The sequence below is a fragment of the Bidens hawaiensis genome, unplaced genomic scaffold (genome assembly GCF_021521415.1).
Source record: "Bidens hawaiensis isolate Kalapana, Puna unplaced genomic scaffold, B.hawaiensis_p1.1 tig00019471_1, whole genome shotgun sequence".
NCBI lineage: Eukaryota > Viridiplantae > Streptophyta > Magnoliopsida > Asterales > Asteraceae > Bidens > Bidens hawaiensis.
Genome location: NW_027492959.1, coordinates 279488 through 301471, shown reverse-complemented (window position 1 = coordinate 301471; position 21984 = coordinate 279488). Strand labels below are relative to the sequence as shown.

Sequence of the window (21984 nt, the reverse complement as noted above, 5' to 3'; positions counted from 1 at the left end):
TGTGGTGTCTGGGTTATCAGACATACAATTGCGAATCGAACAATATGGTTACTTTAAGCACGGAATTCTGGGATGAAGACGAAAGCTCTTAATCGGAATGTAAATGATAAGCAAAAGCTCTGAAAATGACAGTGAAGATGAAGAAAAAACCGTTCAAATGGTTTGGTTTTATAGGCCCAGGGGAGAGAAAGATAAACAAGTAATAATCAGATCTACGCTCACGCGCCCCCACTCGCAGGCGTAGGCCAACATAAGCGCGACACGTATTCCTGACACTGCATGAGGAGACGTGAAAGGCCACTGTAGCACCTCGAGCACACGAAAGGTCTGACACATAACGTCTCTATCTCTGATGCATGTCAACACCAACCAACCACGTGCATTGACGATTCGTTTTAACCAAATGGATGGAATTTCGCGCAACGCGCGTACAAGAAAAGAAAAAGAAAAAACAAGCCCTATTAAAGCAAACTATTAAGTCTAATATCTATCTTACCTCGCTCGCGCGAGACAATACACACATTAGACTGGGGGGGCTTGAAGGGGTATGCACCCGCCTTAACATCGAGCGGGGCGGGTCAACCCACAAGATATAGACAAGAGGCTTGAAATCAGGATGTCATAAAGACACAAAGCCAAAACCTATGCGCAAGCGCATGAAACATCTGCGCGTGGCGCATATCACATACGCGCAAGCGTATGAAACATCTGTGAGAATAAAGAGAAGACCTTGCGCATCCCCGGGATAGGCGCATAAAGGCCGCGCGTAAGCGACACACAACAAATGAGACAATAGTCTAATCCAAATCAGGATAATGACAACCATGATTGTACTCATCAGGCAACCTTCGAGAAGGTATCTTTTAAGGAATAAAGAATGTGCTGATGTTGACAGCTGCCTATGAAGGGTGGACAACTCAGCAAAGCCCATGTGCCACCACGTGATGGCACATGGGTCAGGTGAAATACCTTGGTCAGAGAATAATCAATGAAAAAGCACCAGGTGTCCTAAGTACACGTGGCGCGAAGCAATAGGAGGAGGCCAAAAAGACCCTAATTGGGTATGAGCCCAATCATTGGAAACCCTAATACTATAAATACCACACCCCCTCCACAGCTGGAGGCAGGCAAGAAAATATACTCTAAGTCCTTTACTCATTTTCACATCTTGATTATCTTCTCCTACAATACCTGATTCTCACACCGGAGGGTTACCCCAAAGAGGACCCCTCTGTCCCTTTCTGAGGGGTAAGCTCACGGTGCTGTTCGTTTTGTAGGTGGAAGAACTCGTATCCCGGAAAACCATCGGTGATATAGCACACTCGTACCCGAGGAACGTTAATCGTATACAAGTAAGTCGATACACGCTTCTTCAGTCGGCTACTTGTTGACATAACATAGTGTGGACGATGCGTTATGTTGCTAACATAGGGTAGCAGCGATGCGTTATCAACTAACGCATCGTGGAACCCCTGCTTTAATCATTAACGCATCGCTGCTACCATATGTTAGCAATATAACGCATCGTCAACCATATGTCATGTTAACACATCGTCGGTGTTCACTAATATGTCGCCGGCGACGAGATATCAATGGGACAAATTTGAAAACCATATTATATAAATGAGTTATTTGAGGGGGGAGGGGGGGTGTTTCCTAATTCAATTGTAAGATACAAAATAACCATTCATTTTACCAACACTAATTTGAAAAAAAAACTTGAAAATATTTATTATTTATAGAAAGTGTAAAAAGAATCTCAAAAGTCGAAAATATTTATAGAAAGTGAAAAGAATCTCATGATTTGTCTAGGGACATAGCTTATGTTATGTGTTTTGAAGAGCCATAAAGACAGGCTAAGTGACTTGTCATGTCACATATTATTTTAATTTTATTCAACTGCACCAATTTTCATTAACTATTATTAATTTACTATTGTAAACGTACAACTATGTTCAGTAAGCAAGCAAGCTACTGACAACAGAACTACAACTACACATCTGTCATGCATTAATTAAACCGTCCAATGGGCATCAAACGCATCTTTTAAAAAATAATAATAATTGAACTTATAAAACCGATTAAACCTTAATCAATTTCTTTTAGAAAAAATTTCCAAAATAATCCTTCTTAAGGGAGAGATTTTCAAAATAACCTATCAAAATTCAAAATTTACAATATAATCTATCCAAATCCATCCTCCACGTGATATTAAAAATTTCCCCGTGAGATTTCAACAACCAATCAAAATCTAACATATTTCAATGCTCCCATCCCATCTACCATATTATATTTCAAATCAAATTCGTCTTATACGTTGTATTTTACATGAAAACTTACCTGATGAAAACAATATTTAACGTGATGTTTCAAACGTTTTCTATCTTCTACGTGAGTTTTCAAAAAAGTGGGTTTTGGTTTTATTTGAAATTCATCTCCGAAAATTAATTTCATCTTCATCACTTCTTTGACGGTTGACCAGTTATAGGTTATGAAATTTATTGTTTTCGTCCACTACGTATAGTTTAAGAGTTTATGATATCTAAAGAGTAGATATCACTTTGACCAGTTATAGGTTATGAAATTTAGCATAATTTAGGCATGTTAAGGTACGTGTTTTGATGCTTAAAACATGTATAATAATTTACAATATATTCTATTATTCATTATTAAGAATAACCGTTTGGTAAAAATACATAACAATTTGAGAAGAAAGACTTTGAAATGTAGACCACATTATGCCGATATTATTTTTAAGGTTTGTAAATGGAAAATCAGCAAGTCTAAATAAAATATATGTGCTTCAGTTTGAATATGACACCCAAACCTAATAAAGTCTTATAATTAAATTATATAAGAATCATTTAAGGTAGGGTTATTAAATGGGACGATTATGGGTTGACTGTTGAACCGCACACTAACAATGAAATTTGTCATGAACGCAAAAATACCCAATCAATTTAATCCCCACGCAAAACAAATTTTTAAATAAAATTTTAATAAAATAAGATGTTAGACGGGTCAATTCATGAAGACGTGAACCACACAATCCATTTACCTAAATGAAATCATCAAGAGTTTGGAAATGAAGTTTGATTTATCCCCTCGTCAGAAAGCGGTGTTTGAGTGTCTTCGGACTCCTCGGGCTCAAGATTTCTTAAGTGTTCTCCCTATTGAAGGATTGGGCCAACATATGTCGGCTTTGGAGTACCGGGCCATCCTGAAGTATCGGTTAATGATCCCTTTGTTTCCGGTAGATGAGCCGTGCCCGGTTTGCCGTAAGGTTTGATTGGATTCTTTTGGCGAGAATGCGGTTCACTGCAAAGAGTTGCCTGGTTTAAGTACATGCATGATTTGGTGAGGGATGTTCTATGCGATGTTCTTAAACGAGCCGGAATTTCAGCTAAAAAGGAAGCCCCCGTAAACTTTCTTACGGATCCTCAAGAAGAAAGATCTACATTACGACCGGCCGATATACTTGTTTTTGGGTGGGTAGGGGGGAAACACGCTTGTGTCGACCTCACAGGAGTGTCCCCTCTTGTCGGGATTAGGGACACTGGATTTGTAGCAGGCCAGGCAGCATTGAAGGCGGCATCGGGCAAGGTTGCTAAACACGAGAGAGCTTGTTTGGAGAATCAACACGTGTTTATCCCCTTCGCCTTTGACACTTTTGGTTTCTTAGCTCCGGATGCCGTGGACCTTTTGAATAGGGTTCAGAAAGTTGTGTATAGTAACGTATCGGCCCATAAGAATCAAAACTTTATTTTAGTTGGATTGGGTTTGCTATCCAAAAGGGAGTTGCGGCGCAGCTTGTTACCCGCTTACCTGCCACTTCATTGTAAATCGTTTAAATGTTTCTATGGAATGAGAATTAAATGTTGGTATTTCAAAAAAAAATATCTACAAAACTTATTCCACTTAAACTAGTTAATCAAGTTATAAATCTTTCATAGAATACTATATATTCACACTTTCGTACACATTCGTTGCAACTTTTGAGTACCAGTGAACTGCTAGTGTCATGTTGCATTTCTTGGCGTGTTGGTGCATTTTCTCTAACAAGCCGGCTTGCCTTTTTAAAATCTGTCAAGGATATTAAATCGTTAGGGTTTTCTTTGGATTAAAAAAGGAACATCTTTCAAAAACTTGTTGTGAAAAGATTCGTGTAACTTTTGCTTGTAATCTATTTTATTATTTTTTTTAGTTTGGTTTTCTAGCTTCTTACGAGTTTTTGTTTTGTTTTGTTTTTTTTGTTTTGATGAAAATCGATGTTTGAAATTAAAAACCCCACCATCTTGTTCCCATCTCTCTTAGCACAATGATGTTTATTGAACCAAATTTGATCAGACTATGTGTTATACTTTGATTAGTTAAAACGCCACGTATGCAGTGGACTTTAGGGATGAGCTCGGTATCGTATCATTACCAAAAAACACATTTTTTTGGAATCGGTATTGAAATGTTCGGTTCTATACCGGTATTTAAGGTAAAATTCGGGAAATACCGATACCGAAAATTCAAAACTTTGGTACCGATTCGGTAGCGACGGTACCAAAAAGACACAATCAATGACGAAAATAAATACAAGACACAATGATGTTTTTTCCTCAACATTGTATCATTTTCGAGTTTTTTTAGGACGGGGAAGACTGTGGATACATTTTTTAATTTTTATATTTTTCATTTTTTTATTAAATTTTGAGTTATAATTTTTTTTTATTAAAATTTCATTATAGTTTAAGGGTTTTTTTGTGTGTATAAAAATTATCTCATTTTTGTCCTTTTTTATATAATAACTTAACCCATAATATAAAATTTAAAAGTTAAATTTTTAATCACTTTACAACCCGCTATTTATAACTAGTCAATTTATTTTATGACCATTTTATCTATTAAGGTTAGGAGGTTCTCTATATATGGCATTATATACTTCTCTATTGAGAAAGTCTAACCCGATAAGAAGCACTAATAGACTTTTTTTATGAACGATAAATTTCTGTTTTCCAGAAGACTTGAACTCAAGACTTTTTAATCTTTGGTGTTTACTTTTTTAAAGGCTTTTGTAACAAGCTCTGATATACTTAACCAACCATGTTTAAACCTAATATACAAACTCTAATAGCTATCACCTTCTTTATAACATTTTTTCTATTAAAAACGTTGTAAAAATGATAATGTTAGACAAGACGCCAAATATATACATCAATGAACACACAAAAATCGTTTGTTCTTCTCATGAGTATGTATGGTAACAGTTGAGTAGACAAGACGCCAAATATATACAGGATATAGTTACTTAATTATTTCAATACTGTAAGTTGCAACAATTATATTATATTATATTATTGTCTTTTTCATATAGTTAAACACTTTGTTTAGAGTGTTTTGTTTTTAGCATCAAATATTTGTCTGGACGACATAACAAGAAACACTTTTTGTATTTAATAAAAGCGGTTTATTTAAGTTTAGTATATGATTTGAAATCTTTATTGGTGATTTACATCAACGAGAATATGAACTCTTGTATCATTGTGAACTGTAGCCAGAATTGTGTTGATTACGGTTAACGGGTTAAGGGCTACAATTAATGGTTTATACCATGTTGACTTAAAAACACTTATTATATTATATAATTATTATGTACATAATCATTAGTGTTCAATTATTATAAATATAGAGAAGTATTCTAATAGAGAAGTATTTTACACATAAACAAACCAATTTTGAGCAGACAAGTGTCAAGTACTGAGGTGCACAAAAAACCCGGAACCGGTTTTTTTATATCCGGGTATTCTATACCCGAAACCGGAACCAACCCTATCCGTAGGGTATGGATAGGGTATGCATTTTGAGGTCAATACCCGTACCCAGAACTATACCCGATTTATACCCGGTCATACCCGAACCCGGTCATACCCTATACCCGATACCCGATACCAATTTTCTAATACCCGAAAGAATACATGAGTTTTTATAGTATATTTTTATGTTTACTTCACAACTTTTATGTTTAAGTTTTTGTAAAATGTATATTACTAAGTAAATAATTTGTAATTAAGTGGATTTATAGTTTATGTAATATAGTTTAATTATTTTTATAAATTACAAAGCAAATTTAAATTTTAAACAAATTAAAAAATGTATACAAAAATTCCAAATTCAAAACCGGGTAGAAATACCCAGTCGTACTCGGACACATACCCGGTTATACCCGAACCCGATCATACCCTACCCGGGTACATAGGGTTGAGTTTTTCTCCTCAATACCCTACCTGATTTCTCTCAATGCCCGATTTTCCAATACCCGATCATACCTGAAACCGGTTCCATACCCGAACCCGGGTATTAGAAAAAATCCGATTTGCGCACCTCATTACTATGCATTGAGGCCCAAAATTACTTAAACCAATTTTGAGGCCCACTTCTAAGAATTGATGAGTATAGTTTTCTGCATTGAGCCCCAAAATTAGACCTACTTTAATCAGCTTGATATATGAGGTTCGAGTTCGAGCCTCGAGGTGCACAAATTGGGTATTTTCAGAGACTGGAATCAGGTAGGAACTGTTTCGGATTGACGGGTTTGGTCAACAAAATTTAAGAACCACTTCAAGGTAAGATAGGATAGTTGACCAGGTTTTGACTGGGTTTTGACCAGGTAGAGGTGGAACCGGGACTAGCAGGTCCGTGTATGATTTTTCCGACGAACTGAATCTGATACAGTCGTACATGCAAGTCGGGTAGGACTGGGTCCGGTTCTAGGTTGGGTCTATAACCAGTTTTTCCCACCTCTACATGAGGCTTCTGTAGTATGATATTTCTTGTTTGTGCTTGTGTAGATTTGTGTTCGAAACCTAGGCATGTTGCTCCTTATTTATTTATTTTGCATGTATTATTAATTAATTAATAATTAATTTTGCGTGTTTTATATCCTTTTGGTAGAATTGTTTTTTACGTATTTAATCCTTTTGACACCATCACACCACCTTAAGTTTCATAGTTACTTGTTTTAGTTCAAATTATTTGCTAAGGAGTTTGGTGTTAAACCTGGCGCGGTTGTTGCAACCCATTAAAGTCAAAATGTAATAAGACATCCCCATGTAACTGGCTGGCTAGTTTATCAAACATCATCACTCGTGAACACTCTTCAGGTGCTCGTTTAGTTCACCGCTCATCTCACACAATCATACATCCCGACATGGTATTAAGTGAGCGTCACACTCCTACGTGACCTACTCTCCTCTCACGGTCGCAATGTACACTATATACCAGATATACTATCAACATTAAAATAGGTAGAGCATGATCTTATCATTATACATAAACAAAACAAAAGTTAAAACAAAATAAATCATCCTCATGAATGTATCATAAAAACATATGAAATCAAAGTAAAAGTTGAAAACTGTATCTTCCCTCTACAAATGGTTTACAATCCCCAACACGGAAAATAAGTTGATCCTTTTTCTTTATGAATATCGCGCTTTATCATACACTTTTAACCACCGCTCACGGTTTTGAGAACATCCCTTGAGTTAACGACGAGAAATCATAATCTTTTGCTGACTGGGATGAAGATGTAGATGATACCTGAGTAGTACCAGACTGCGGTTTCGATGCTCCAGATGATCCCATGCTGTTGAAAGAATTTTGACCCATAATTCCAGGTGGCGTAATGCCATTGGTACTAGTGTTCATGCCCATTGTGTATATGCTGATTATACCCAAGAATAAATAAGCTAATTAAACTAAAATTCTCAAAAAAAAAATAAAAGTGTTGTGTATATATAATCAAGGTAAAATTATACCTAGATTGTGGAACCTGAAATGAATTCCGGCTGGATTTGCTGCTCCCATGTTTCCCATCTGGTTAAAATATGCAAATTATATGAGATTGCAAGCAAACTCTCGTTTATTTGGCACTACTGTTTTTTCGGTATTTATATTTGAATAGAAAATATTCGGGGGGGGGGGGGGGGGGGGGGTAGACGGAATTAAACCTAGCCAAAATTTTTTTGACCAATTTACCCATAAATCTGTTTGGTTATGTTTTAACTCCAACCATCAAACAAGTTGAATAAAATAAAACACGTTAAAAATGTTAAAACCTCATTTTATTACAAAATTAAAATATCATTAAACAATTAATATTTACTAATTACTAGCTGACTGTTAAAAGTGTAAACAGATAAGCCTCAAAACAAAAAGCATTTCAGATGAAGCCAATAGAGGTGTTTAGGGTCCATTTCGGCCGGTCTTGGGGACAAGTACAAACCAAGCCATCCAGGTTGAGTTGGTCGGGCGGTTTCAGCTGTTTGAACGGATATTTTCTTTTCAAAAATAAGTTGTTAGAATTAAACTTATAAAATGATATAGAAGATTTGTGAAATATTTATATGATACATAAAACATAACTGAAGATTCAAAAAGTGAAATAAAGGTTGAACGGGGGGCAGTTCCAAACCACCGGGCGGATAGTTAAACAGCCAAAACCAAAGCGTACAAATCTCAAACCGGCCAACTTGCTTTGATTTAGATAGTTTGTCGTTTCAACGGTTTATGAAATCAACACAAATGAAGCCAAGTTATTTTTGTTTTCTGATCTGATTTATGTGCCCTCTATTCTTCATCATGTTCCTCCAACAAATTAAATTCTTCGTTGATTGTTATGTTTGAATGTTTATGGATGTTTTGGTTGCCTTTTTAAATTCACTAGTAATTAGGTTTTCTATCGATGATCGATCTATCCCCCTTTTTTGAAAAGTTTGTTCAGAAAATCAAGTAAAATTTCAAGCAAAAGTTTTGTAAGCATTGTGTAGGGCTATTCAAAAAGCCCGCAGCTCGCTCAAAAAAAGCTTGTTTGAAAAAAGCTTGATATAAAATTGAGCCGAGGTGGCTCGACTTGATAGATCGTGTTATATACATATTATAATTATTAATATAGCATATTATATACATGATGGATGGTGCACAAGCTAGCTGTAAAAATTTAAAACTTTCCAAAAGGTTAGTTTTTGTTTCTAAATTTTACTTTCAAAACTTTAGTTTCTAAACTCCGCTTGACTACTTCGTTTCCAAAGTTTAGTTTCTAAAGTTTAAAATTATAAATGAAGTCACCATAGCCCATTAAAGATTTCTTTTTTGTTCAAAACCCATCTTTTTTTTATTTTACAAAATCGTGTTAGCTCGTCGAGCCACGAGCTGGCTCGAGTTTTGTCTGAGCCGAGCTCAAGCTCAGTGTCACAGCTCGTTAAATAAAATCAAGCCGAGCCGGTTCGTGCTCGAGTTAAGTTCGAGCTCGACTCGAATTTAACTCGATCTGGCTCGGTTCGATTTTATTTAACGAGCTGTGACACTGAGCTCGAGCTCGGATCGGACAAAACTCGAGCCTGCTTGTTGCTCGACAAGCTAACACGATTTTGTTATATAAAAAGGTTGTTTTTTAACAAAAAAAGAAGTCTTAAATGGCTACATGGTGGTTTCACTTTAAAATTTCAAAGTTTAGAAACTAAAATTTAGAAACGAAATCGTCATGTGGAATTTAGAACTAAAGTTTGGGGAAAAAAACTAAATTTGGAAACAAAAACTAGCCTTTAAGTCTTAAATTTGAACAGCTAGCCATCATGTATAATTATTAATAATTATTATTTATAATATGTATATAACATGAGCTATCAAGTTGAGCCTACGAGTCGGGCCATCAAGCCGAGCCACCCCAGGCTCGAGTTCGACTCGATTACAAAACGATCCAGCTTGGCTCGGCTCGATTTTATATCAAGCTTTATTAGAACGAGCTTTTTTCGAGTTATTTTCGAGCAAGCCACGGGCTTTTTGAACACCCCTAATCAAAGATGATGCATATGATGTAAATCATGTTTTCCTAACATGAACCATTTTGACCCAACTTAATTGATAAAAAACCCGTTTTGATCCAAACCAAATTGAACAATTTTTAAAACGGCCCGTTTTGACCCGCCACCCAAACCCACCCCACCCCACCCTTTTAACAAGACGGACCTACCAAAAACCTAAAACACAGTAAATGAACTTTATACCTGCTGCAAATATTTACCTAATTCAATTTTTCCAGGAGCTGGCATCTGCTGCATTCCTGGGATTTGATAGCCAATATTTGGCCAATTTTGATTGGACGAATTTGTAGCAGTGCCACCTGGCACTTGTTGCCCATTCCCGACTAAATTTGGTAACCCGCCTGATTTAGCTGCAGCAGCCATAAGTAGGTACTGCTGTTGAGCTAGCATAGCAAGTTGCTGTTGATGAAGAGCATATGGTGATGTAGTATTATTACCCTGCTAAGTTAATAAAAAAATATATAGATTAATTAATATTTGTTATCTATGATGGTTATCTAAACAAAAGAACATTTTCTCCACGTTAGCCAAGTTCTGTTAAAGAAAAACAAAAGCCAAATTGACTCAATTGTAAGTGAACAGGTTGAAACAAGCAATGTTCTCTTGTCTGTGTTCGTTTGTAAAGAAAATGAATGTGTTTGTGTTTGTTCATTAACTACATAAACGAACAGTTGACAAACACCAACGAACAAACATAACTGTACATAAATTGACGAATATAAACAAACATAACTGAGTGAACACCAATTAAAAGTAAACGTGAAGGCCTAAAAATATAATATTAAAACTAGGCTAATTTGTGATGTGTGATATTTTAATTTCATAATGCATGACTATGTTGTAATGGGCCTAAAAAATTAAAATGAATACATACCTTCTCAAAAAGACTCATAATATCATTTTTAACATCTTTTTTAGGCTTTTCTGATGCAATGGGTAGTGAGACAGCAGGTGAATCTTTAAACAGATCTTCTATCCCAGAATTGGGCTTGGGCTTATTGTCAGCAGGTTTTGTAATGTCTGTGGTTCCTGTGGTTGGTGCTTCTACAGGAGCAGCTGCAAAAAGTCAAACACAATACAATTAAAGTCAATTAGCACTGGTAAGCCAACTCAGAAAATAGAGTGTTAGATGATGGTGATGATGATGATGATGATGATAACAACAACAACAACAACAACAATAACAATAACAATAATAATAAAAATAATAAAGTGAAGCATACATTGAAATCCAGCCCATAGATCATCTGTAGAAGCTGCTTCTGGGACTTTCTCAGTAGGAGCATCATCCATAGAAAGCATGTCAAAAAGATCAGTAGCAAAATCAACTTTGGGAGGAGTGACAGTTTCAACAACCTCCTTTGCCACCTCAGCAGATGGAACCGATGGCTCAACTTTTTGTACTACCTGTTGAGTTAGTAGTAACTTTTCAAAACATAGAACATATAACAAATCTACCTATTCTAATAAAGTAAAATAATTGTAGACACGTGTCAGAATGTGGTTAATCCTCACAATTTTTTTTCCCTCCAAAACTAAAACTAATATATGTCATAGATCAATAATTATTCGCTTTCCTTTTACACTCCATTTATATTATATTTATAATATGATTAAATTATTCAATTTTCTTTGAACTCTATTTACATTATATCTATACACTTTTATAAAAATAAATATTTACATATTATACTACTATACATTGTTAGAATATATTTCACAATATACTTGGTGAAATTCAAAAATCAACAACAAACTGTGTCTGTTGAATACTGAAAAAAATTATAATTTTAATTGTTATCATTAACATATTAGACTGTGTATATTGTTGAAGATAGTAAATAAAAAAAACAAAAAAAACTCTAATATGCTTTAAATTTATGAAGTAATTTTTTTAATTATTAAATTATAAATATATGTTTAATAGTTGATTCATTTTTTTAAAAATAAATCCATTTATCTATTGGTTTTTTTGTACATTGTCATATAAATTTATATTTAATGACATTTTTGGAAATAGTCAAAAGATTTGAGATTTTGCACATTGAGTATTTTTCCCATGGCTATTAAAATTTAAGAAAAAATGACAAACAATTCCGACATGTCACTTCCAAGCCTATCCATGCTTTTAACTTTATCAAATTAGAAATATTTGTGTCAGCATTGGCTTTTCCTTGAATAGTGATCAGAATGTTATGTGAAACATGTCGTACAAAATTATGCTCAACTGAAGTAAAACATGTTATTTTTTTTGTCAGTTGGCAAAGTCAAGAAGCCCCTCAAACTTATCAATATCTTTTTCATGATGTAGCTCAAAACTATTATTATATGAGAAGTGTTCTCCGAAATCGGTTCATAACCAAATTTCTTTCAGTTATAAATATATGATACCGAGAATAAATTTTCAATAGATGAAGTGTTCTTGGGTATGTTATTGCACGAGCATTATTTTTTTTATTAAGTTCACTTTTTAGAAAAAATCATTTTGTGATATAAATAAAATCAATTTATGTATAATGTTATAAGCATAGATGTAATACATTTTTCTATATACATTATGTATTGCTTTATTTGTAACTTAATTATTTAGATTATCCAGTGTGTTACATGGGCTCTAAAACTAGTACTTATATATTAAAAGAACGTTGAGAACATCACTGATGTTACAAAAGCTTGTCGTAAAGATGGTCATTTTGACCGATTTCCTTATGAACGGGTCAATTTGGTTTTGAGTTTAATCTCTAACAGGTTGAGCGTAACCCAGAGTCTAATTTTAGTACGTACAAATATACAATCTTTAAAATTGTTTCATTCAAGATTTAAAATGCTACTGTAGTAAAACTGTTTGTGTAATCACAATTAACAGATAAACTATTAATAAGAAGTTTTTAACACATGAAAAACAAATGTTGTTAGCCAACCAACCCAGTCTGTTTCAGCTAAAAGTGTGCACAAAACCAAAGTAGCCAAACCATAACCCGGATAACCAATGTAAAAAAACCAAAATAACCAAACCCAATAAAAAACCAAAAGTTTGGTTTTAAGCCTTTTAATAAAAGAATTTCTCAGTTCGGTTTTAATTTTGCTATCAACCAAAACCGAAAAACCCAAACCCGAAAGCCAATTTTTAGTACCTGGCTGAGAAAGAGTTACGGGTGAGTAAAATAGAAAAACACGCTGATTTATAAAAAAAATTAATAAAGGGTGCATTCCAAAAATGTTAGTTCCAAATGCGTAATAATACATCAATCATTAATTAACAAAACATAAAAGGCCCAATGTCATTTATTTAGGCTTTTTTTCGGCAAAAAAAAATTCAAGCCCAAATGGTAAAAATGATACCAAACCGAGCCCGTGAATAGTTTTCAAAAACCAAAATTTCAGTTTTTGGTTCGGTTTGAGCCCAAAAACCAACCCAAACACAAACCGATCCATACACACCCTTAGTTTCAGGCTTTCAGCCTACACTAATATATGACCCATTTCAACATTTGTCTGTTTTGACCCATTACCCGACTCGCCCATATTGTCACCCTTAATTGAGTGAGAAACAAGTTTACATACATGATCAGGTCCTTTTGGAGGCACGCGAAGATTGATTCTTCCAACAGATGTGTTGCTTTTGTTCGTATGTGCTTGAAAACTCTTCCTTTCATTAGCATGACTCTCAACGGGCCTAACAGGACTTTTTTCTTGTGCTGCAGGAGGTGAGATTGGTCTTCCACCTTTAGCAACCCATCTCTTGTCTTCATATCTTTATAAAGCATATGGGTTAATAATATAGACCATAAAAATATGTGGCATCAAATTGTTACATAAAAGATACATACTTAGCACGAATGAAATTCTCAATGCCAACTCTATCATAATTCGGTGGCAGCTCAGCTTCCCAGTAACTATTGGACCTCTCATTTCCCATAGCTGAAAAAATAACACAAAATCATGTAAAGCAATTTTAATGAGAAACATAGAAAACAAGAGAAACATATGTCTTACATTGGATAAATGCAACCTGTTCGGGAAGCCATGTGTCCAGAGTAGCCGATCTCACCTAGAAAGTGGTGCATCAATAAATAAATGCTAGTTTTAACTAACAGGAAATATAATAACAAATAAGACTGACAGTTAAATACCTTTGATATGTGGACCCCAAGGCTTCTGTGGATACCAGAACATTGCATGCATATAAAGATGCCTAAATTCACACTAGCCCATCGAGGACCTCTGCCATGGAAGGTTAGTATCAGCATCTTATGTACTGATATAACTAGATAATAATTAATAAATACACTTAAATAAATGATAGTCATAAATGCATCACATACTTAGTTTTGCAATCAGCACACTCCCTGTTCTCAGGCAATTTAAGAAGCCCTTCTAGTATCTGAAAACAAGAAATTCACATAAAACCAGTCAAAAGCTTGCACAACCTTATGCATAGAGCACCACTTTTAGATCTACAATGCTCAATCTTGATGACCAAATCTACAAACAGATGATAGCTTCTTTTCTATATCGGTATATCCTTAATCTTCATCATTCAATCATCTCAATTTGGTAGAACTAGTATTAAAGTAGTAATAAAGGATTGGAGTCCACCTAAGAAGTTGTAACAATCGCTTTCTTTTAAATAAAACAAAATTTTTTATAGATAGAACGTTTGTAACAGGCACAATTATAAGGCTATATCTACAATAACTGCCACTTGATTCACCCTTTCCATGTGAGTGTATGCAAGAATGCCTAGGAGTTTGAGCAATTGAATTAAAATCATTAAAATGATCATTTTGTGCCTGCCATCTTTCTCTTGTCACAATCAATGATGCATAAGTTTAATTAATCACATGATCCATCAATACAGCCCATTTTATAGTAAAATCAAGATTGCTAAGTGATCAAAAGCCTTAAATTTACATTTGAAAATATATAAGGCTATATCTACAATAACCGCCTCTTGATTCACCCTTTCCATATGAGTGTATGCAAGAATGCCTAGAAGTTTGAGCAATTGAATCAAAATCATTCAAATGATCATATTGTGCCTGCCATCTTTCTCTTGTTACAATCAATGATGCATAAGTTTAATTGATCACATGATCCATCAATACAGCCCATTTTATAGTACAATCATGATTGCTAAGTGATCAAAAGCCTTAAATTTACATTTGAAAATACTTATAACTTGATTGACTACATATACATATAAAAGCTGTTCCATAAACTAATCCCAATTTATAGTAAAATCATGATTGCTAAGTGATCAAAAGCCTTAAATTTACATTTGAAAATACTTATAACTTGATTGACTACATATACATATAAAAGCTGTTCCATAAACTAATAATGCAAAAGTTTTGATTGCATGATCCATTAAATACTCCTTTATTTAACTACCTATACAAGCTGTTCTGCCTACAGATCGCAAATCAACTCTTATAACAACTAAATTCAAATAACTTTCTCACAGAGAATCAAATCAATCAGCCAATCATACTAAACTTAAATACTTCTTATATTGCAAAGCTGCAATTCAACTATGCAACAGCTTCAGATCTCTAAAATCCCTAAACAAAAAAACCTACTTAAACAGCTGCAACCAATTAACCAAATCAAATCGAATAACCTAACAAGCATCTTCAATCCAGTTTCAATAACCGTTATATCATGATTTATTCAACTATGATGCAAAGCTGCAATTCAGCTATTCAACAAACTTCAGATCTCTAAAATCAGTAAACTAAAAACCTATTAAACAGCTCAACCGGTAAACTGAACCGAACCGAAACGAACATCTTGGATCCAGTTCCAACAACCGTTATATCACAAGTACTAGTATATCAAAAACAGATCAGCTAGACCTAACCATACAAATTAACCTAAAACTCCTTTAACAACTAAATTCAGATAACTTCCTCACAGAAAATCAATACAACTTGCCAATCAATCATACTGATCTTAACTACTTCAATATTCACATAGCATACAAAGCTGCAATTCAACAAGCTTCAGATCTCTAAAATCACTCAACAATAAGCCTAGTTAAACAGCCGCAACCGATAAACCGAATCGAATAACCTCACGAACATCTATGATCCAGTCCCAATAACCGTTACATCACACAAGCACTCAAAACTAAATCAAAAACAAATCAGCTAAACTAACAATTAGCCTAAAAGTCTAAAACTCTTATTAACACCTAATTTAAATAACTTCCTCACAGATAATCAATCAACAACTTACCAATCAATCATACTAATCTTAATTACTTCATATATTCTATACCAAAAGTAACATATATTACAAAGCTGCAATTCAAGTATTCAACAAGCTTCAGATGTCTAAACTTAAACTAACAAGTAACAACTAACCTAAAAGCCTATTAAGTAGCTGCAACCGATGAATCAAATCGAACCGAACCGAACCGAACCGAATCGAGTAACCTAACAAACATCTTCAATCCAGTTCAATAACTGTTATATCACAAATTCACGAGTTATTCAACTATGATGCAAAGCTGCAATTCAACAAGCTTCAGATCTCTAAACTTAAACTAACAATTAACCTAGCAGCCTATTAAGCAGCTACAACCGAACCGAACCGAACCGCTTCGATCCAGTTCCAATAACCGCTACATCACAAATTCACAACTACTCAAAACTAAATAAAAAACAGATCAGTTAAACCTAAAGTCAACAATAAACCTAAAACACGAACGATTAAAGACAGATCAAGTGAGATTATATCAAACAGGATACCTTTCGGTGCTTAGCATTGAGCTCCTTGGATACGCCAGCCTTCTCATTCATATCTGACTATAGAATTAATAATAATAATAATAACAATCGGTTGGTTCCAATTGAGATTGAGATCTGTTGTAAGTCGTTCGGATTACACGGCAATGAATTAAAGTGAGATCGAGATAATAATAATAATATTTTTGATTGTTTGCTGTTGGTTTCTGACTACTGCTTGCGGCGTCTGAGTCTGATGGTGAGCAAGCGTGTGAAGGGGGGTGATGATTGGGTACGGGTTAGTAGTGGTTTGGTTTTACACGTGTGATGGAGGTTACAAGCACTGGGTTCGGTCCTACACCTACTGTCACTCTGATAGATATATGTTTTTTTTTCGTTTCTAAAATTTGTGTAATGATTTGAATCAAGAAAAATGTAAAAACTTAGATTTTATAAAAGTTGGATTTAAGATAACGTAAATATGCCAATGGGCTAGCGGTACCCGTGAAGCGGTAAGGGAGAGGCTTAAGTGTTCTATTATTTATGTGACTTAGGTTCAATTCATTCAGAGACATCAGGGTGATGATGAGAGACCAGTACACTAGTTGGATCATTGAACAAGTTTTATATCACCGCATGTTCGTGCCTTTAGGCGAGTGTTTACGGGCGTTGGCCAAGATGAGTGTGTCCCAATGTGATGAATTTAGCCATTAACTCATTTGGAGGATTCGTTGGTCGTACAAAGTTATATAAATATGTGTACTAGTTGATGAAAAGTGAAAACTACGTATTTGGCTTTTTTATAAGATGGAAAATTAAAGAAAGCTAGCGAGAAGTTAGACAAATACAAAGCACAAAATAGAAGACTAAAATGATTTAAATATCAATAAACAAATTGAATTTCAAGCTCGTGAACAAAAGCTAGCACTTCATAAGTAGGAGAGCTGAGAGCAGAGAGGTGAGGACCGTGTAGAGCAATGGTGGTGGATAGAGATACCCATGAGAACAATTGAGCCTTGATATTATCCCACAGTTAAAGAGAGGTTTTTTAATCTTAGTAAAAACCAAAGCATTAAGTAGTCTCCGCAATACCAAAAGGTTGTGTAAAGAATAGAACGGAGATTTTGCCCCCTTTATCAAATTATATAGAGTTGAAGTAAGCCGCAAGTTAATTTACTGAGGATACACTAAAGAATTTAATACGATAATACCATACCACAAGGACATCCAATTCCATAAGCCTTTTCAATGGATTCTTCCTCGGGAGAACCAAAACGTAACCGAGTGAATGTTAAACCTCCCCGCCCCCCCCCCCCCCCCCCCCTCAATAAAAAAACAAAAATATTTGTTCAAGAACAAAGGGGTCTTGTTTTGTCATAATATCCACAAAAAAACCAGGCAATTTGAGAAAGCTTCACGTGACCTAACATACAAATTTCTAACCAAACTCATCTACAGTTATGCATTTATAGATTACTTTCATTCACAACCCAACTTTTCATTAAAATACCAATTTCTCTCCATTCCACATACACAACCCAACCAAAACCAATTTTTCACTCACGGTCATAAACCAACCCAAACAAATTTGTTTATTAAAAAAAACAAATATGATTTATGATTATTTAAAACACAAACAAAAATTATTTAGAGAAAAACTCAACTTCTGGTTAACCCAGATTGTACAGTTATATTAAAAAACTATAAGAGTTCTCTTTTTTTTGAATATTTCTATTTGAGTTTTAAAAAGGAGAAGTAAAAATGTATATTTAGTTGTATTTTTGAAAAAAAAATTTATTAAATAACTATAAGTATAATTAATTATAGAAAGGAAGAAAAGAGAAAAAAGGAAATTAATAGAACCAATAAGATAAAATCATGTGTTATGTTTAATAATAAAATATTGGGCAACCAGTTGTGACTTTGGTCGGTGCAACGAACGGATCGTGAAGTTTGGTTGCAAAGAAAGTAATTTACCTTTTTTTTATTTAAATCAAGGTGTCAACTGAACAAAGATAAATGTCACCAATGGGGCTAGTCATAGAATTAAAATATCTCAAAGACCCAACTATCACCGTCAATCTAGAAATTTAAGTTGTTGGTCAAGTTCCCTAAGTCAGGATTTGTTATTGTAAACGAATAAAACCTAGCCATAACCTATGCCACCTCACCCGACAATCAAATTCCAAATGTGTGACAAGCGAGATGGTGACCACGTTGATTACTAAAAATACATCATGAGGGGAGAGAGTAGGCGGGAGCAGTGTTCTTCAATCTTCACTCTCCCGCACCTGCCAACTCATCACCTTGCACCCTCTTCCGCAACCATAACATAGCCCGAGAGTAACTATGATAGCAAACTTCCGACGAACACATATGTAAACTAACGTGTCAAAAGTGCGAGCGACACAAACTTTCACAAAGACATCACACTCCTAAACAAAGTATATTTAATGCCAGTATGTTAACAATGACACTCCCATATATTAAAATACAAGCTCAAACTTATACATTTGTTTTGGTTCTAACAACTACTTATGTGTTGTTGTACAACAAATTATATAATACATATTGACAAGTTATCAAAATTACAAGATCTCTAACATGTATATATCATTCGACATCCTTAACCTCGGCTTCAACATCAATAACAGCTCTAGATGAAGCCTTCCCTGCAAAAATATATCAATGAGTAACACATACAAAGCCTATTGGAATTCAAATATTCTCACAATCTCCTCGTTATTTAGATTATTTCCTTGCCTTATTATGTCTTGATTTCTTGCTCTCTTTGTATTTAAAAACCAAAGACCGTAACTTACTTCGTCATTCAGAAATAAAAATATCTTTGAACCATCTAAACTTAAAAAAACCTCGTATTATCAAAAACCTGAGCGTTTAATCATTGCAAATCGGTTTACCTTTCTCTTGTTGCGAAAACAAATCGCTAAATGTTTCACCGAATGTTGTAGATTCCTTGGAGGATTTCATAGCATCACCCACCACTGAAATCCAATAAACATTCACCCGTAAGATATAATGTCCATTACACATTTTAATTCATATTCTTTTTTAATTACTTGTCGAGTCAAATGTTGCATATGTTACCTGAAAAAGGTTTATTACAATAGGGACAAAGCTGCGGTTCATCATTTAACATAGATCTGCATAAACAATACAAGAACCGAATCACAAACAAGGTTCCATACATCAACAATAAAAATCATAACAACTGGATCGAGTTTCTTACTTAAAAACTTCAAATTCATTTCCACAACTCCGACACTGCACAATAATTAAAATGTTACCTCAACAATTGTAGGGCTGTAAAGTGTAAACAAACCAAACCGGGCGAGACTTTGTTCATGCTCGTTTGTTAAACTTTTATCAAACAACGGACAGTCCACAAACGCATAACCGAACGAAATTTCGTGTTCGTTCGTTAAGGAAATGAATTTGTCCATGTTCATACATGTTCGCTCATTAACTTCTTAAGCGAACACAAACAAACTTAAGTGAACATAGACGAGCACAAACGAGATATATTAATTTGAAAATAAAAAAACAACGTTGTTAATCCAAGATATATCAACTATATCAACTATCAAGTGTAACTTAAATAAGAGAGGAAACGAGTTAAGTTAGTAAAATAATAAAAATTAAAAAGTTTAAATGTCTGGATAATAACTATAAAAATATAAGAAGCCTTCAATAAACAAAGTAACGAACATAAACAAACGAACATGAAAGAAAGCAAATGATCAATCATAAAAGAACACGTTAAAGAAAGTTCACGAACATAAATGAACGGAACACGACCTTTCTTCATGTCCGTTCATTCAATTAATCAAACGAAATTCCTTGTCCACTTTCGTTCATTTATTAAACAGACAAGCGTAAACAAACTTCTCACTAAACGTTCATTTCGTTTACAGCCCTAGTTACTTCCATAACAAAACTCCCAATACGATTTATCATTGTGAGTTAATAATCTTACTTTGATTTCAACCATATCCTTACTAGCCCACCAAATAAGAGCTCCCAAACCTATAACCGGAACAATCACCACAAAAAGCTGCCATCAAAACCGCAACATATTAGCATCACCTCATAAACCTTAAAACACAATTACAGGAAAGTTAACGTACAAATTAAAAAACTGTACTAAACATGCGAATCAAATATTGTATATATTAGCGTAATTATGTAATTACATCACATCGTAGTGAACATATCATTACACTGCTTGATTCTGACAGTTAACTCGTTAATTTAATTTGTATGTGATCCAAACAGTCAAACACAATTACATCAAATTCGCAATCTTTATTATATCAAATGAAACTTAAACCACATACCCAAATGGAAACAATAGTATCAAGTATCCACCCGAGTTGACCAGTCAACGTAAGATAAGTCAACCCAATAGCCAAAGCAAGATTACCCAAAACCCTTGATGTCCCACCATCATCACCATTACCACCACCACCACCGTTGAATTTAAGGTTATTAAACCTTACAAGAACCAATCTTTTCTTCTTCTTATTATTACTTATGCTCATGTCATGTAATAATTTGCCATTGGATTGAAAACCCGGTTGTTGATGGTAAAAACAAATGTGTTTGTTAATAGAATTGGTGGGTTTTGTGGAGTAAAAGGTTGTTGTTGCTTTTGTGGGTTTGTGAGTTGTGAGAATATGTGGGATTATTATTATTAATGTTGTCATGGTTGTAAAGATGAAGAAGAAGGGTTTATGAATAATATTGGAAGAGGGTCATGGTTTTCTTGAATGAATATGTAAAGAGTTTAACTAAAAAAGGATGGATATTTGTTTCTTGATGTATATATGATTTCAGTTGTCTTGTTTATTTATGTTTTTTTACTGTGTCATTTACCTTGTTAGAAGTTACAGCAGTCACTTTTGACAGTAGATTTTATCATTACTTAATTGAATCATTCACTTCTATGATCTATCTTGGGTGTTTTTATGTTATTTTAACACATTATACGGGCTATAACTTGTAATGGTATTTGGTGCACATTCGGGTACCCCCACTCGGTTTTATTTTTGGCTCATTGAGTAGCCCACTTGGAGCACCAAGCAATTCGGTTTGGTGATTTGGTTTCTAGTTTCGGTTTTGACTACTTGAATGGATGAATAAATGTCACCATGTGATTGGTTGGAACACATTTGGATAGTTAGGGGATATATGGAACACCACACCTACCAATTTGGGTTTATTTAGACAATTTTAAGTTGTCTTTTCTTTTGTAGGGTTATGCGCCTTGTGGTTAGTCACTATAATATAATACTCGGTGTGACACCCGTCAAAATTCCGTTCTTAAAAATATCAAATTGTATTTTATTTTTGATCGAAATGGA

At 34.3% G+C, this 21984-nt stretch overlaps 1 protein-coding gene and 1 pseudogene across 3 annotated transcripts; both read right to left on the bottom strand.

Moving 5' to 3' along the window:
- Window positions 1-7289: 7289 nt before the first annotated feature.
- On the bottom strand, window positions 7290-16849 carry LOC143558445 (ADP-ribosylation factor GTPase-activating protein AGD5-like; annotated as a pseudogene). Its single transcript, XR_013139744.1, has 11 exons — window positions 16625-16849; window positions 14195-14253; window positions 14003-14093; window positions 13866-13920; window positions 13700-13790; window positions 13434-13623; window positions 11093-11276; window positions 10744-10925; window positions 10053-10307; window positions 7806-7863; window positions 7290-7711 (listed from the first exon to the last, which is right to left on the bottom strand). The product of XR_013139744.1 is annotated as an ADP-ribosylation factor GTPase-activating protein AGD5-like (transcript).
- A 2205-nt stretch (window positions 16850-19054) lies between these two features.
- On the bottom strand, window positions 19055-21190 carry LOC143558439 (uncharacterized). Of its 2 annotated transcripts, none has more exons than XM_077047277.1 (6): window positions 20959-21190; window positions 20598-20675; window positions 19851-19885; window positions 19709-19764; window positions 19522-19605; window positions 19055-19272 (listed from the first exon to the last, which is right to left on the bottom strand). In XM_077047277.1, exons 1-6 carry the CDS (start codon window positions 21160-21162, stop codon window positions 19214-19216), a joined length of 516 nt encoding a protein of 171 aa, XP_076903392.1. In that variant the 5' UTR covers window positions 21163-21190; the 3' UTR covers window positions 19055-19213. The 2 variants fall into 2 exon arrangements, with proteins under 2 accessions (XP_076903392.1, XP_076903394.1); XM_077047279.1 differs by having other exon boundaries at window positions 19057-19308; window positions 19474-19605.
- Between the last annotated feature and the right edge of the window lie 794 nt (window positions 21191-21984).

Excerpts from the sequence above, each read along its gene's own strand:
- LOC143558439 (XM_077047277.1), bottom strand. The coding sequence starts at position 21,162 with ATGAGCATAAGTAATAATAAGAAGAAGAAAAGATTGGTTCTTGTAAGG. Across the intron at positions 19,886-20,597 it reads AGGATATGGTTGAAATCAAA|TGTCGGAGTTGTGGAAATGA; the intron begins GTAAGATTATTA and ends ATTATTGTGCAG. Across the intron at positions 19,765-19,850 it reads AATGAATTTGAAGTTTTTAA|ATCTATGTTAAATGATGAAC; the intron begins GTAAGAAACTCG and ends TTGTTTATGCAG.